Raw genomic sequence first — 17,944 nt, 5'->3', positions numbered from 1 at the left:
GTAGTGTAGTGGTTAGCGTGCTGTGTGTGTGTGGGGGGAGCGGTAGTGTAGTGGTTAGCGTGCTGTCTGTGTGTAAAGGGAGCTGTAGTGTAGTGGTTAGCGTGCTGTCTGTGTGTGTGGAGCGGTAGTGTAGTGGTTAGCGTGCTGTCTGTGTGTGTGAAGTGGTAGTGTAGTGGTTAGCGTGCTGTCTGTGTGTGTGGGGGAGCGGTAGTGTAGTGGTTAGCGTGCTGTCTGTGTGTGTGGGGAGCGGTAGTGTAGTGGTTAGCGTGCTGTGTGTGTGGAGTGGTAGTGTAGTGGTTAGCGTGCTGTCTGTGTGTGTGGGGAGCGGTAGTGTAGTGGTTAGCGTGCTGTGTGTGTGGAGTGGTAGTGTAGTGGTTAGCGTGCTGTCTGTGTGTGTGGGGAGCGGTAGTGTAGTGGTTAGCGTGCTGTCTGTGTGTGGAGTGGTAGTGTAGTGGTTGACGCTACGCTGCGCTACGAACCCGGCTATTCCTGCTCACGGCCACCACCGGTGACGATTATTTGAACCGGTCCTGGGCCTCCCCTAGGTCGACTCAGCCTCAAACGAGTAACTGGTGTGCTGTGTGAACATCGCCACTGGGGAGACAAAGGCGGCCGGGCATGGTGAATCCAAGTCCCGGGCGAAGCCGGGTAATAATGGATATATTTTGCACGCAAGTGAGCGGTGACGTCACACCTCTGTCATGTCACCCGCATGCGGCAACGTCACGCAGTGTGCCTGCTGACGTCACGCATCCCCCCTCCCCGCTACCCTCCGCGTCGGCCGTGTATTAATCGAAGACAAGAATCCAAGTCTCGGGCGAAGCTGGGTAGTAAAGCTCGTTGTAGAATAAAGAAAAAAACTTTAATCAACATGAAAGAACGAGGCATTTTTCCCCCCCAATAGGTAAGATAGATTGCACTACATTTTCTTAGGTCAATAACTTTGCTAATTTTATCTGAGAAAAAAAAATAAGCTATAACAAACACATTTTGTCTTTACTAAATGTACAATGTTTGTAGATTGTAAGAAGTGTATTGAATGTGTGTATTATAAATTAGCTATATACTGGATTTACCTTTTGTCCAGGTGATAAGATGTTCCAGAATAGAATATGCACCCCAAACTTGTGCCCGGTTTCAGTGCCATCTAAATGTGGTTGCACGCACACAGACACACCGAGCGGATTGATTCAAACCCACCTATTGCTTTCATATAAGAGAAAAATTTTTATGTTTTCTACTTTGTGGAATAATATATTGCCCAATGTTTACAATAGGCATAATTTACTGCCTTACATATACCTTTCTCAAAATTTTCATAAGGAAAGTGTTAAAAGTAAATGCAAACTAAACAAAATCTTGCTTTTAAAAGGTCAATTTATTAACATCCCAAATGTCGTTAAATTATAGCAGTCTAAAAATATCACCCTTGTGCATCATTATAGGACAATCAATAAACCATTTAATGTTATTTCTCCTTTCAAGCAGAAAAGCAAAACCATGTTAAATATAACTATAAAAAGCAAAACAAACCAATGCAATACATCAAACACCAACCTTCATTCAGATGTCACTGATAGAGGTCAATATTGCACAACGTTTAACATGCTATGAGAATATGGTATAAAGTGTTTGTCAGCTGTTAGCAGGTGGTCAATAATGTGCAAATGTCAGCAACCTGGTCTTCAGTTGAGATTTGTTTTAAATACAAAATTCTGCTTGAATATGATTTGCTTTAAACAATTAACATGCATTTTGTATTATAATCTGTGTATAAACATTGCCATATTTGTATGTAACAAGAGTTTCCCAAAAGAACAGATCTGCCCAGAACCAAAATCAAACGTACATTTGTAAAAAAAAACAAGCAAATATGACCAGAATGTCCGCGCATGTAAGCACACAAAAATCTAAATTTACGCACACACTTGTATCACTGCATTGGAAAAAAAATCAATGGCTTTGGCACATCTTACAGAGACAATTACAGAGGCGATAAATATCTCTCCGAATAATTCATATAAACGGTCTAAATTCCAAAATAGTACATTATTTTATTCTCATTCAGGATTTCAGCAGCTGTGGAAATGGCAGAAACAAATTCTTGTTGCTTTTAACTTCCATATTTTAAACTCAAATTGCGTGCTTTCTTCCCATCAGACATTGCGATGTAATACACAATTTAAGCTGAATGTTGTTTCATGAATATTATCGTCTGCCAGGAGATGGCAGTGTTTAGTATCATTCCCTTATCGGCATGGACTTTCTCGAGAAACTCAATGTTTCAATTGTGAAGTTGGCCAAATATCCCAAAATGCATAATCCTCTTGAAAAAATGTATCGGGACTCAGCCATCCTTTCATTTGGAATTGTCATTTTTGAATGCAATGTATTTGCTTTCTCTGTATATGTTGAACTAAAATTGTCTATCAATAATTACAATCATTTAACAGTACTCCAATTGTGTAATAAATGTTAACTTTGCAAATTCGGACATGACACCATTTGGCAAACAATTGCCACGTATTCAAATACAAGTCTTTAATATCCACTTTGCAGTCTATAACCCAATTTGATAATACCCCAATATATGACTGGATGGATATTGCCATCATTTATCATTCATTATTCATCATTACCGCTTCCAGCAAAGTGAAAGAGTCGGCATACGTTTTAGTCAAGCTGGGAATGGAGCCTCAATTAAAATTCTCAGTTGTTACATTTTATGTGTTGCTAAAATGTTGAAATATTCCATTTTGCCTGCAATTGTGGATATTATTTTTTACAAACCAATTCAGAAAGCTGTTTCTGTATACAACAAAGAGCCAACTATTTTAAACTTTAAAAAGTAAAACAATGCTAATATGTCAATACCAAAAGTAGGATAAATTACATTACATAGATTTGGTTTGTGCCTTGTGAACATGTTTTATTTATATTCTTCGTTCTTTTGGTAAAGTCACGTTGAAGGGAAACAATAAAATATATATAAAACAATAAAATTCTCACGACGTTTCGACTGTAACACAAACAGTCATCATCAGGTGTGAAAACCAACGGCAAGAAACATTTGAAAGAGGTGGCGGTTTGTATTTATTTATTTATAAACGTTAGCACCACGGACAGCGATTTGGCAGTTTGTTTATAAGGACGAGTCCATCTATGTTCAGAAAAGAGGAGGGGGGAGACGAAAAATTAATGTATGCTGTCTGAAGGCCACCGTAAGCGTGAACAATCAATTAAGACCCAAAATGGTTTATCAAATCCTTCCAATGATTGCTAAGCCAGAATCCATCTTCTCGGTTGAAATTGTCTGTGTTTGTATATGTGGATAGCCTCATGAACGAATATCTCATGGTAACCCGATGGCTTGCAAAGAACCTGTCTTGCCGTTGGTTTTCACACCTAATGATGACTGTTACAGTCGAAACCGTCGTGAGAATGTAGTTTTATATATATATATTATTATTTTATTGTATCCCTTCAATGTGACTTTACCGAAAGAACCAAGAATATGAATTACTGCAGTCACAAAAGCTTTAAATAAAAAAATGTTTTATTTACATTACTGCTAGGTCTATAACTAAAGCACTGCAAACACGTTTGCATTGGTTTAAGGTACATAGAGAGCCTACTTTAAAATAGCTGGCAAAACAGCATTTTATCTGTCCAAATGGAATATTTAATTCTACTGAACGAAATACATTCTAGAATCCACACAAATGGAAGCATGTTTTTAATTCATTAAAATGTGCTTCAGAATTTAAATGTGATTTTATTACAAACGTATCTTTAGCCATGGCTGAATTATTTGTAAACTGTTAACAGTATACATGACAATTTCTCCACACATTAATCGTACGCATAAATATACGCCAGTGGAGGATTTATGCGAGGCTGCCTCATAAAAAATGCAGAATTCAACACACGTTTGTTCTACCATGTTCTGGAAAAAAAACAATGAAAAGAAGTCTTCAACCTCAACATACCAGTTTTTTCAGCACCAGCTTGTAAAATCATGAGTGCAATCCGCGCGCTTAAGTTCAGTTTTCCAATCACACCTCAACTGTCAATCATTTCCTGGCTTACACATGCAAGCTAAATTTAAACAAGAGGGGAGAAAACCCGTTGATTTTGTTTATGTTGGTACTTATTCCACTCGTCTTGCATTAACAAACCATAGTAATAAAACAATGTGATAATTGTTCAAAAATGCCAGGAGTAGAAATGTCTGAAATTACCTTATTTCGTAGAAACCAGTGGCAGCTGCACTTGAACATAATCGTGAAGGGGTTGCAATCAATAGAATCCTCAGACATTTCTGGGTTCCTGAGACCTTTTAAAATCCACAGGTTCACATTGTCACACAGAGTCCTCTCAGCATTTAAGATACCCAATACAAATATTTAATGTGGAGTATTGTCTTTACCATAACTTCCCAATTTTGTAAAGGCATGTCAAACTCTAAGCTGCCCAATATTATCGTTACCTTTTGCAAAATTTCGGACTTCAAAGCAGAATAGCTGGTGTATGCACAAAATATGGAGAAAACCCAATCAGCCTCATCGTGTTTCATGTGCCAGATGCATTTATGGGATGAATATCCAGCAAAAGTGTACGTGGACAAGCTAGCTTAGGACTATTATCATGCCAGCTAGAATCACGAGAGCCAGCCTATTCATCTTCTGCATTGTCCTTTGCGATTTGTCATTACACTTTTAAATGCAAATTGTATTTCCACTTACTCAAACGTTATAAGATATTTATAAACATACCATCCAAATCCTTGCAATTTTAAAACATTTCTATAAAAGTACAAACATTAGAATATATATTTATTTTCAATATTGTTGCCTCGGACAAAAGACACCCACAGTATATTTACCTGCCAAGAAGAGTTAGTTAAAATGTTTCTAACCTACTGCATACTAAATACTACAGAACATTGGAGATTTGAATATACAAAAAGGGAAATACAGACTATTACAAAAAGACATTTATTAAAATCACACTTTCCCCATTTTAAAGATAAAAATGGTTATTTACAAAGTAAAATCAGATGTGTAAAATTGTATTTAAACACTATACCAAGTTCTTACATATTATTCAGTTGCTATCAAGTGTCCATTGTTTTTTGTGTTCATTTAATTTCCAGTAAAAACCAAACCTCATGCTGATAAATTGTGCTTTACAGGCAGAGATAGCCAGGAATGCAATTATGATTGATTTCATACATGTGCAGCCAATGTCCTTAAGGACATGCCCGTGTACAACTTGAGTTAAACAATGTGTTGGCATCAATTTGAATTGCATTCATCAACAGTTCACTCTATAACAAAATCCGCAGCAAAAACAAGCTAAACATGAGACAACTGATGTTGCGGTGATGATGAGAGCAACGAAAAGTAACCAGATAATGCCCCTACAATAAAGCTAGATAAAATGCGCCCATGTTCCATAAAAATATCACCTTTGAATGCAGCAAATTGAGCCTCTTATACATCTTGAATTACAAATATCCCACAGCATTTGGAAATTACATTTGGTGTAAAGAATGCAAAGCAATACATCTTAGATACAGTTCAAAATATTTCCGTACAAAATAAATCGTGCTGTAATTGTATATACACACACATTATGTACATGCATATATATACATGAATGCATATGTACATATATATGTATGAGAACGATGAGCAGAAGACTTGATTGAACCGCATGTCACCCGCAAGGTTTGATAAGTATACTTATCTCACTGAATGTGTTTCAGACTAATTAATAAGTGCACTCAAAGCTTACAGTTAGCGTTGCCAATTCATTTGCAAATAGACGGGGCTGGTAAAAATGTTAAAAGGGGATTTTGAACAGTCGCATGAATGTAACATGTGATATTCTACTGGGGCCTCTGCTTTGTGACACTTGTGCTGGTTCTAAGTGATTATATATATTAGCAAACTCATGTACTTATGTCACAGGCAAAAATGCTGTGAGATCAGCCCAAATTCAGGACACCGACGTGCATTATGTAATGTGATTAAAAAAAAATCCAACAAAAATATCAAATGATAAAAATTACATTACCAAATGCAGTGTTGTAAGCAATATTGCTCTTATATAAATCTGTATTTGTATTCTAGCATTGTTAATTCGATTAAAAATAAGGGATAGAAAAAAATATTGTGGTATTATAAATTGGAAACCAGAAATCCAAAGGAAGCTGTATTTTAGGAACATCCAAGATGCTGCTTGTATATAATTAATTAGTAGAGGGCTTCATTTAATTTTTTTTATTTTCCTTTAAGACACCTACTAATGTGGGGCAGATTATGTTCTAATTAAAAAGTAATGCAACAATAAAAATGTATACACTCAAATACCGATAATAAAGAACAGACCCAGGTGTTTTACCCTTAGCCATGGCCATAACAGGATAGTTCCAAATGTGAATCAATGCAAAATGTAAAAAAATACAACATCAATATCCACAGTGCAGAACAGAGATTCAATTCTCAGCATAATCGCACCACCACTTTATGCAACATCACCAGTTTTTTTTTTCCCCGATTACATCATCATCATCATCATCGCCTCTCTCAAACTTCCAGGCTTCTGGCTGCCACACCAACCTATCGGAAATACTTCAGGCCTGCGACGAGGAAAAACTTCTCCAGAAATATCTCCGAGTCGAGCACGGCGATGTGAGCGGCACGTCCGATGATGGAGTTGGCCGTGCTGGGGAGAGCGTGGATGGCGTTGTAGCGCACAAGGCTGCACTCCTTATTCTCCAGCATGGGCTTCAGCAGGTTGAAGATCATCTCCATGTACACAGGACCTGTAGACACGCACCACAGCAAGTACAAACAAACATAAATTCAATGCTCATACTTATTCAGCAGCCATATGCCCAACGGCAATCATTAGATCTTTTCATAAGTGGCATGGCTAAATGTAATGTAAAGATCAGGAAGATTTCATCCATTACCAAAAGCGTCCACATTAAAGCACAACAGAAGCAAGTTTATTTGCCTCTGTCTTTCGGGTGAGTCATCAGCACAGTGTGGTCTGTGAAACGAATGGAACTCTGCATCTCAAACAATCCGAGGCCAAACAAATGCCTCATCTTAATTAATTTTGAGCATCGGAAGAATACCATTCATTTAAGGCATGGACTACTTGTGTGGGTCTCTATGTCAAATATATATATATGAGATGCAGCAGTTACTGGGTGGTGGAGGAAACTGTACCGTTGGCACTGTGCAAAATGGGCCAGTGGCAAATATGCTGACCACTAGGCTACTCAGCCACGTAGTCTAAGAACATTTGTCCAAGTTCTCCTTTCGCTAGGCTGCACATTAGCAGCATCAACATAGATAGTTTTGCAGCACCAACATTACCAGAAAATTATTTGCATTTGGTGCACTTTGCTTATGAAAAAATAAACAGTACACTCCCTGCAAAGCCTGTGCACTGCTCGTAGAGATGGTATGCAAGCTGTTAGCCAATCAAAACACGGATACCGAATCAACATTAAAATACAATGGATATAATTTTTATATAAATATTCTCAAAAGCACTGTTTTAAGAAAATATTTAAATAATTTTGTATTGTATTAATGCCATTTGCAGAATATTTTTTATTGCATATTCACAATGCAGACCAAATACTTTACAGAAGATAATTATACTACTATTTTGTGTAGCAGCAAACCTTTGGTGCATCATTTTACATGCACAAGAGTAGCAATTTAATATAAAGTTTTTACAATAATTTTACAGCTTTATTTTTTGTCACAATAGTCAACTGCATATCTACTGGCTACGAATGAAAACAAAGGGACAAGAGCTATATAATAAATATTTGATAAGATAAGATGAATGATTATACCGTTGGTTTCAATGGTCCATTTAAAACGCCACAACGCTAGCAATCGATAATACATTTAATGGATGATTGTGCATAAAACAAAGATAGGAAAAGTGTGCATATTTTGATTGGGACAACCAATCAAGAAAATATTAAAAGGTACTAACACAATTTAACACCTAATTCTACCGATAACTAATTTTTATAATCAAAACGATACGCTCATCAGTTGCACGAAATTAAATCCACACTGGAATCGCTGCCAAAAGCGGTCACCCTTTGATGCAGGCAATAAATTCAGGGCTCTGCCTGATAGGGCTCTTCACCTGACTGTTTATCCTTTGTGGCCGTTTTGCAGACTTCAATGCGCGCCGAGTGGAAGGGAACGTAACGGTCTTGCATTGAGCCCACGAGCACCACGTACTTAAAGTGCTGAAGTCCTGGAAAACAGCAATCACATTGGCGTGGGCGATGGGAACACGCAGGAGGCACCAAAGGACACTACTGGAATTAAGCGAGTACTGTTTCAACACATTAAATATAAATGCACCACGTGGTTAGGAGCCAGCTTTCGATTCCATAACAGGGATATGCATGAATTACTTACTGCAAGATATTTTAACGCGCGAGCGCACAAAACCAAGATATAAACCATTTCTATTATGGACAAATACATGAGGTCACACCACACACTTCAATAAAGAATGTTGTAATACAAAAGCTACTCGATGTCTACATGACTATCAATAAACCTGTCACAGGAATATGGAATTTCCATGTCCAATCAAGTTAATGAAAAAGATAATGGAATATTACTGCAATAGCCCAGAAATGTGTGTAACGCGCGTGACGTCACTCCGCATGCCGCACCCCCCATCATTAATAATAATCATGGGCAAGTGCATTTTTACACTCAGGCGGAAGGTCGGAAAGATATATTTTATCGCAAAGTGGCTTCAAATATCACGTTTCTTTACAGAAAGTGACGGTCAATAAAATCTACGCAGCACAGTGCGACATCCGTACGTGACGTCACTGCAAAAGAGCCCCCCCGTCATGACTATAAAAAGAAATACAAAATGTTACGCAAATTCGCTTTAAATTTCACGTTCATTTATTGAAAGTTGATCAAATAAAGAAATCTACAGACGATTCTTTACAGAAAGTGACGGTAAAAAATAAATATATGCAGCAGTGCTACATCCGTATGTGACGTCACTGCAAAAGAGGCCCCCCCCCCTCATTAATAATCATGAGCGGGTGAATTTTTACTCCCCCAGGTCGAGCGGCGAAACATTTATACGCAAATTCGCTTAAAATTTGACGTTTCTTTATTGAAATTTTATTTTTTTTAAATGTATACGCAGCAACAAGGTGCTTTTGGTGTCTTTATTTCTTCAGCAATTGAAACAAATTTTTGCTTCTAAATTATGATAAATATATACATTTCTCCGTGATTTTCCAGATATTGTATCGAATTCAAATTGATTTCAACCCCAGCGAGTGAAAGGAGAAGAAAATAAAGTATCACAGCAGTGATTTTGAACTAATTGAAGGCGAACATTAACAACTGCTGTTGTGCGCATATGCGGGGATGCTTATGCGGCGACGGAAGCTCATTTCATGCTAATCTCTCTCCCTAATCTCCCCCATTAACAAAACTCACGTGTTTGCGTCCAGGGATGGAATTCCTTTCCAGCTCAGACCCCGCCTGCTTGCCCATCGCCACATATATAACCTCTTGGTGTAACAGCTCTCTCGCTGGTTCAGCAGTTCCACTGCTGGATTATTTTTTCCGCCTGAGGACGACCGCTTGTGTTGCGATCGAAACGTCGTGCTATATTATTTTTAGTTTTATTTTATTTTTCTACCTACGTGACTTTACCGAAATAACCAAAGAGTATGGATTCCTGCAGTCACGAAAGCTTCAAACCAAGAATTAATTGAAGGTGAGTTAAATACAGTGCTACAGTGACATGAACTGATGGTGTTTTATGACGTAGTTTTGTGCAAGAATCACTGTCATTAATACAGTACTACAGTGAAATGCAGTGAAGTGTTTGATTACATCGTTTTGTGCAAGATTCACTGCCATTAAATTTACACAAGATACAATAATACTCTGGTAAATTTTTTAGTAACTTTAATGGTTATGTTTGGTCTTTTTATATTGAAAACTTACTTCTGACTGTATAAGCAGTCTACTTTCTTCACTCTTCACTTTAAATCGTCCATCGGGGAACAAAAATTTGTCAGTTCAAAGCTTCAGGTGAGTTTAAAGCAGTGCTAAAGTTACGTGTAGTGTTTATTCAAATTATTATGAGACAGATATTGTTTGCCTTTTAAAATTGCACAAGATACACAAGAGTCCGTGCTCAAATAATTACAGCTCTGGACTCGATCGTGTCGGAAATCCTGCAGATGCATTGAATTACCCTCCAGAATTTCAAACGTCTTCAGGAATGCTGCCACACACATTGGCACTGAAGACAGGAGTTATCATCATGCTGCTCCGAATTCTGAACCCGAAGAACGGTCTTTGCAATGGAACACCATTTGATGGTCAAATCACTACAAAATAACTTCATCACCGCAGACATTGAATCAGAATGCAACCGAGACGAAATCGTCTTCATCCCAAAATCGACTTAGCTCCGCGTGATGTCACTCTTTTGTACTGAAAAGACAAAAAATTCCGATAATTCCTGCGTATGCGATGACGATCAACAAGTGCCAGGGTCAGACTTTTGAAAATGTGGGTATTTATCTCAATGAACCCGCATTTTCCCATTGACAGTTGTACGTGGCTCTGCTAAAGATCTAAAAATCCTCAGCGAATAAAAGTGTTCATCAATGATAGTCAACTGCAGGGAAACCTTTTGAACAGTGATAAGAGATTCACACAAAATATCGTACACCGAGAAATCTTCCAAAAGTCCTTAATTTCATTTTTTTAAGTTAAGAAAAGTGTATTTACGTGCAACAATTCCTAAAAATAATTACAATCACAAGAACATGTAAATGTACATCTTTAATATTACAGCTTCCGTCCTAGGACGGGCAAAAGGCTAGTTATCCAGGAATATATCTATGGGACCCTTTTTGCTAGTATCAAAGGGTCCAATAGATACAACTGCTCAACCAGAGGTATTTGCATTGCTTTTGTGCCGTTCGCCTTTTGGCGTTGTGGTCTAACACTGGTGAGACAAGGCCATACAGGAGGCTGTCTGGTGTAGGTCAATCAGGTTCAAGGACAATGCGTACATTATCGAAGCATTTTTGTTTTGCATACTTTACCACAAGCATGTGTGGTTAATGCAGACTTGACGCATTGCAATAGGTGCCTATTTGGTGTTTGAACATCTTAACACCTGTATTATTGTCGGAAAGGATAAGGCCTAATCTTTTACATAATTCAAGAATGTAATCTATCGTGTGGCTGCATGAGGCATGATACAAAAATACATATACAAACCATTAGACGCTTGGCACGTATTTGAAATGTTAAGGGAGAAGGAGTCAGAAGTGAGAAATAAATGACATCCTAAGACACTGTTCTATTGTTTGTGCATAGGTTCGGATTATTTCTTGTACTGACGTTAAACACTCACCTGTCTTCTGGCTGAGTCTATAGAGGAAGGTTTGCCGTGGGTCTGAGTGGTCACGGCAAGTCAGCTGCAGCAGAGAGCCAGACTTTTTCCACTTCTGCATAAACCAGAGGCCTGCAACCAAGGAACACAGGCTTTTATGACTGCCCAACCTCCGTGTCTCCAATTGCAAGGAGTTGGAGAGATCTGGGTCGTAAAGTTTTTAATATAAGCATGAAAAATATCTAAATTATGCATAATGTAATAGCCATTCTCCATAGCTACACTCATTCCTCAAGAGGAGTGAGAGGCTCTTGTCCATTCATTCCACATTATTTTTTATTCCACTTTCAGCTAAGTTTAGTGCTCCCCAATGCCTCGGCTCTGCCAGAAACCACAATCAAAGTTGTAATTCTTCCTTGTGCCTTTCTTTGAGGTATATTAACTTTAAATAATGACCACAACATTTATATAGAAGACAAATTCGACACATTAAACATTTGGCTGTGCAGAACATATGTATTCCAGTGCATAGTCCCTTAGCTAGACAGTACAGTTAAGAAACCTTTATTTCCATGTTTTCGATTTGCTCTTCTTTCAAGCCAAGGTTTACAAATGGTATCACATCATCTAGCCAAGCTTGTATATACATGTTTAAAGGGCATGAACCATATTCTCTCACGAATGTGAGATGTAAAAAAACTACAAAAATAAACCATACAAACACAGAATATCAGATTGGTTGCACAGACAGTTTATTATTTGCGATATATGTACACAACTGTTGGAAAACAGTACAAATGTGATCGGTTTTAAACTCTTTATGGATTAAGATATCTTATTTAAAAGAATTATAAAACCCTGTGTATGTAACAGGACATTTTTATAAGTTAATTATATTACTTGTCGGCGAAAAATAAATGAAAAGTTGCAAGCTTGTGCAACATTGGATTTTTTGAAGGGGGAAGAAGGTATGATATATTATATCACACAACTTGTCAAATTCTGCCACAGCGAAAATGAAACACAAATGTGTTTGTACTCGTACATAGATCTAATGGAGCACTGTATTTGTAATCTTCACACTTATTATCCCTCGCAAGTCATACGGGTGAGCTGTCCACAAACTGCTCTATGGACAGGCGCACACACAAAGCACGCCACACTTGTTTATTCCCTTGCCTATGCGACCGACTCTCGGCGGCCATTCTGTCACCAGTTTGTGCGTCAGTTGTCATTATTGTTGTATGTCAGAGCCAAGTCCATTTGCTTTCATTTCATTCGAATTGTCATCATCAATAAAAGCGAGCTCAGTAAAGGCATGCTGAGCTTCACATGCATATAAGAAGAATATGGTGGTTTAGCAACCCACATGCAATTCACTCTCTACACGTACACCCATGCACACTCACCTACACACACGTGTACAACACTCACCTACACACACGTGTACAATAAAAGTACAACCCTGAAAATTACTGCTACCTGCTGACGAACTGGGGGCATGCGTGTATAAAACGTAAATCACGCACGTAAATATGTGAACATCTGTGCCATGCGCACAGACATTCCATAGTGAAGAGACTTTAATCACAGATCAAATACCAATATCCATACTCAGATTAAACGTGAATCTATAATTTCTTAATGTTGCAGGACCACATTATTGTGGTAACTTATCATACAGTGTTATGAGCAATAAGGTCATGACATTGTAAGCTAGATCTTAGGAACAGAGGAGACGGGGCTTCTGAGTCACATTTAATTAATACATTAATTTGTATTTAGCCTTGACCCTGATAACCTGAAAATATTTTTCAGCACACAGTGCAGGTAAAATAGCATACATTGGTTTCTGTTCATACCAAATTACAATGGACTAGACCTTTTGTTCAACAGTTAACCTCAGTTAATTGCATAATAATTGCCTAATTAGCCTGCATTACTACGTTGCGTTTTAAAGACTTGTATCTAAGCATGTGTTTGAGAGCAAGTGTCTGTGGGTGTTTCGGACAATGTTCCTAACATTAGCATACACTGATCATTAGACGAGTTAATGAGAAGCATCCAACATGTGTTCTTTGCATATTTTGCATTTCAATCTACTTATGTTTGCTGTCTAATCAACCAATGGTACAATTCAGCATTGTCTGTAACTATGACCATTCCGTGATGAAATAAACCAATTATTATGCAGCTTTCAAAATATACTGGCACTAACCATGACCCGTGAATATACAAATGGTTATAGTGGAGTCTCCGCTATTAACTGTTCAAATATGTGCAAAAATACATTCTGCATTTATAACCATGGTGCTTAATGCATAGACCTCTGACCTAATCCACAAGAACAAGACAAAACTGGAAATGATTTGCATGTCTTTGTCCCTATATTCACTGCACTACCAAGCTGTTGGATGTCAGGCTGTGTGCAGTCATGAGTGCAGTCCAAGGCATGCCAGGCATTCTCACACGTGTGCAAACAAGTGACACAGGGGGTGGGGGGTTTTGTCGGTCACGTACAACAACATTTATGTGTGCCTACTAAACTTTCCTGCAAGGCAAGGCGACCTTTAGAAGGCAGTACAGCAAGTAGCTCATAGACCTATATGTGCATATATATACACGACTCTTATCCCATTGAATTTTCTACTTTTACGTGATTTTTCTACTTTTACTTAAAATTACTCAGTCTACTCGCACACAAAAATATTCCATGGGTGAAATATCCTAATGCAGAACCACTTGATACATTTTTTCAAACTCAGCGAGGTCTTTCTACACTAAAAAAGGCATTATTATTTCTTGGTATTTTTACTCCTAAACATTTGGTTTGCCTTTGACCAAACCATACGCCCGATCTCACCAAGGTTTGAGCATGGATAGCGATTTGATGGGTATCCACAATGCATAAAACAGTAATGTAACCGGCAGTGGCGCTATGTTGTAAGCAGCAGGCAGTGCAGAAAAATCCATTGTTGAACACAACTATGCTCCAAGGTCTATGCTCCCTATATTCACCCAACCTGCACTGACCAGACTGGTGAAGTATGGTCAAATAACCCCCGTGCCCCATATAGAGTGAGGAGACCGTCATTCAGCAGTGGATTTACAATAAGGCTGTACATAAATACGTACAATTCTGGGTTTACTTTTAAATATTTAAAGACACGAAGCTAACAGAAACAAAATCTCAAGGTGAATATGCCATGAAATTAGGCAGCATCCACCCTAATGCCTAACTGACTCTCTCCAACACAGACATGAATCCTCCACTGAAATGAAAATAACACAAGAGGAACTTTAATCTGCGTCTACACATAAAACATCTAAATATGTTCATCCATCAGTCTATTGGCTTTCCAGTTAAGTATTACTGCAGTTTTCTGTGACAATAGTAAAATAAAAGTATACTTGCCAACTCATGAATTAATTTCAGAAACAAAACATTAAAAGGGTCAGTGTTAATATTTAAAATTAACATTGACCCATAATAAAGTTTTACTCCAGAGTTGTTTAAAGTGGTTCGGAAGCCATGTGTTTAACACACCACTGGCAAGTCAAACAAGCATGGGCAGTACCCATGCTTGTTTGAACTTTGAGCCACAAGACAATCGCTTTAAGTTTTCCACAAAGTGGAACTAATTTTAATCAGCAGTCAATCTATGACCAGAAGTTAAACCCACATTTCCTTTTCTGAGGTGAATGCTCTTGTTTACATTTAATTATACTGGCAACTCATTTTTATAAACAGACGATTCAAAACGATATACTCATTCATTTGCACTAAATAAAATCCACACCGAAGATGTTGCCAAAATCTGCCACTCTTTGAACCAATGCTCAAGGATAATCTCTACAGTACAAAGGACGATATAAAGTATTGGTGCAAGTAGGAGCGCACTGACCAGTATTGACGAGGGTGCTACTGTTGTACAGGGTGCCCAGGTGGGGTCCGGATAGAGACAGGAAGGTGTGCAGCTTTGGCAGGTAGTACTTGAACCGTGGTCTTGCCAGCACCGAGCGGATGATGATGTTTCCCAGGGAGTGACCAACAAAGCTAACGATTCACAAAATCACAAATGTCAACCAAAACAGAAACTGAGCAGAACGGTTTGACATTAGGATGTATACAACATGCAATGAACATGTAGGACCCTGGGTTATTTCTCAAGGAAAATCATGTTCATCACTTTCACTTATCATGGATTGACATGTACACTCATCTTACAATTGTTTTTTAGTTCAAATCATGTCAAAGGAGGGATCAACTCAATCCATAATCACTCCAGAGTCCATGTAATAGGAATGTGATATTTCCACACTCTGGCATAGATCAAGAAACAGCTATGAATGTATATATTTTTGCTCAATTTGAATGGAACTGAAACATGTTCATGAAAAGCACAGATACTGTGTAATAATTTCAGCACATTGCGTATATCTGACCGTGAGAAACACGTACCTAAATGCTGATCTAGGTCAAAGATATCAAAAGAGCAATAGTTATTTGCATTTATCGCTTCCGTGTACAGAGTTTGATAGAGATCGGATTTAAATTGCCATTGTTACAAATGGAACAGTCATGTACACAGACAGGTTTATACAAGGGTGCAAAAAGATAGGGTCTGAGAGACAAACTCAGAGAAAATAACAATGAGACAAATGCTCATTCTCACTGAATCCTGTGAAAAACATAGTCACCAAAGGAGACAGGAGATGAAATATTAATGCATTTAATTTGAATAGCTGAATGCTCCACATTTTAAAACAGCTTTGTAATGGTAAACATTTATTATTAGAAACGTTTTTTTCGCATGTTAATTCTACACTTCACAGTTGAAAACTGTGTTTATGTTACATATTTTAATTCCATAAAGTACGTGCAATTGAGTCTTGCAAAACACAACACAGCAAATGTGATTCACCTGGAAATTAATGATTAGTGATACAACTTGCAATTTGCATAAACAAATATTTTTAGGCCATGTGGTACATTCATTTTTATGGACATTTATTTCACCAACATCTCTTTTGCACATTCACAGCAAACAAAGCAAGTTTATTCATTCCACGTGTGTTGTGGGGTTAGATGGAGGTTGCATCCAAGGGTATTAAATAATGCAATTCACATGCGATCAGACGGGGCCATCTGCAGGTAGGATTCGAGTGTGATTGAAGTCTTCCTTATCTGGCAACGGTTTGGTCATAACTCACAGCTGCCAAACGAAGAGAATTAACTATGGGAAAAATGCCAGTTCCTGTTCAATCACACCCCCATTACTAAGGCAGACCTCCACCTTTCCTGAATTCTGCGAGCACAACTCTTTAAATTTCATGTTTAACAGTGCACATCAATGGGAATCTAAACCTGCTTAATGAGGGTGACCACTCTCCTTCTGAAGACTGATCATTTCTATCGGGAAACGTTTTCCCCAATATGTAAAATGGCTCTCATATTTGCTCTCACTGACAGATCAAGTGCGATTCCATTGGTCTGTTTAAATTAGACATTCATGAGTCCACTACTCAGCAGATGATACGGATTGGTCACTGCCATGGCACGTTATTGAAAGCAGTGCAATGCAGTCCATCAGTGTGCATCATCTGAAAATCCATATAACCTTTGCTTGCCTTTGTACACTATGGCCTCAATTCATCCATCTTAGTCGCCTTTGAGGTGAAGAGCAACTTGTCACCCTGACAAAGTGTGTCTGCATGTGTCTGTTATTAATAAGCTGGCCCAATGAAAACTGCACAAGTACCATATTCATCAAACACTGAAAATGTTGATCATTTACCTGAGTAAGCTGAGGCCACACTAAGGCTTAATCAGTTGCTGACCTTGACAGCTTAAGGCTAAAGATGACATGAAAGCAATCTTCCATTTAGAGATAGCACACCTCAAAATAAACGCCACTCAACAGCGCTACACCATTAGAGCTGACACGGCATCTGCAGACACAATACATTCCCCACGGAGCATACACTGCATAAGAGTTTGTTTAAATATGCCATCTACATCTGAAGACATACCATAGCTGCTTATAATCTGCAGCTGGTTTTATTATTTGAGCACAGTCCTCAAGGTCACTTCCAAAATAAAGCTAAATAAAAAATCCAACATTACAAAATGTTGCATCTTTACTGCTGCTCCCCTCACTTTGTGTTACACAACCTTGGCTATGCTTTTATGCAGCATTTTTTAAACATGGTCAATGCAATTGTTCTCTTAGAGATTAACCATGACTGTGTCAGCTTTAAGCAACAGTATAATCACGCGGGTGGCACTTCCAATGAAACGCAGTGGACGATGCTGGATGGCCACAATTTAAGGCTTGGCAGAGTCTGTCTGCATAATTTAACGTACAGTTCTCACTTTGCTTCCCTTCGTTCTTTTACTAAGCAGCACTCAGCAACTGGACTAGTTAGCAAAACATCATTTGAAATACTAATGAAATGTTATATAGGTCTTACGTTGTAAATGAACAGT

At 38.2% G+C, this 17,944-nt stretch overlaps 1 protein-coding gene across 1 annotated transcript in view; it reads right to left on the bottom strand.

The window, feature by feature from the left end:
• Positions 1-1,359: 1,359 nt before the first annotated feature.
• Positions 1,360-17,944, bottom strand: part of LOC116942655 (protein FAM135A) — a 68,286-nt gene continuing 51,701 nt past the window's right edge. Inside the window, exons 18-21 of the mRNA XM_032954838.2 lie at positions 15,360-15,511; positions 11,476-11,586; positions 8,191-8,304; positions 1,360-6,832 (exon numbers count right to left, since the gene is read on the bottom strand). Of these exons, the coding sequence (XP_032810729.2) occupies positions 6,627-6,832; positions 8,191-8,304; positions 11,476-11,586; positions 15,360-15,511 (583 nt within the window). The 3' untranslated portion in view covers positions 1,360-6,626. The remainder of the gene's footprint in view (positions 6,833-8,190; positions 8,305-11,475; positions 11,587-15,359; positions 15,512-17,944) is intronic.

The sequence above is a fragment of the Petromyzon marinus genome, chromosome 15 (assembly GCF_048934315.1).
Source record: "Petromyzon marinus isolate PM22_M1 ecotype Great Lakes invasive population chromosome 15, UKy_Petmar_22M1.pri1.0, whole genome shotgun sequence".
In the NCBI taxonomy this organism is placed as follows: Eukaryota; Metazoa; Chordata; class Hyperoartia; order Petromyzontiformes; family Petromyzontidae; genus Petromyzon; species Petromyzon marinus.
This window is presented reverse-complemented; position numbering and strand designations above follow the sequence as displayed.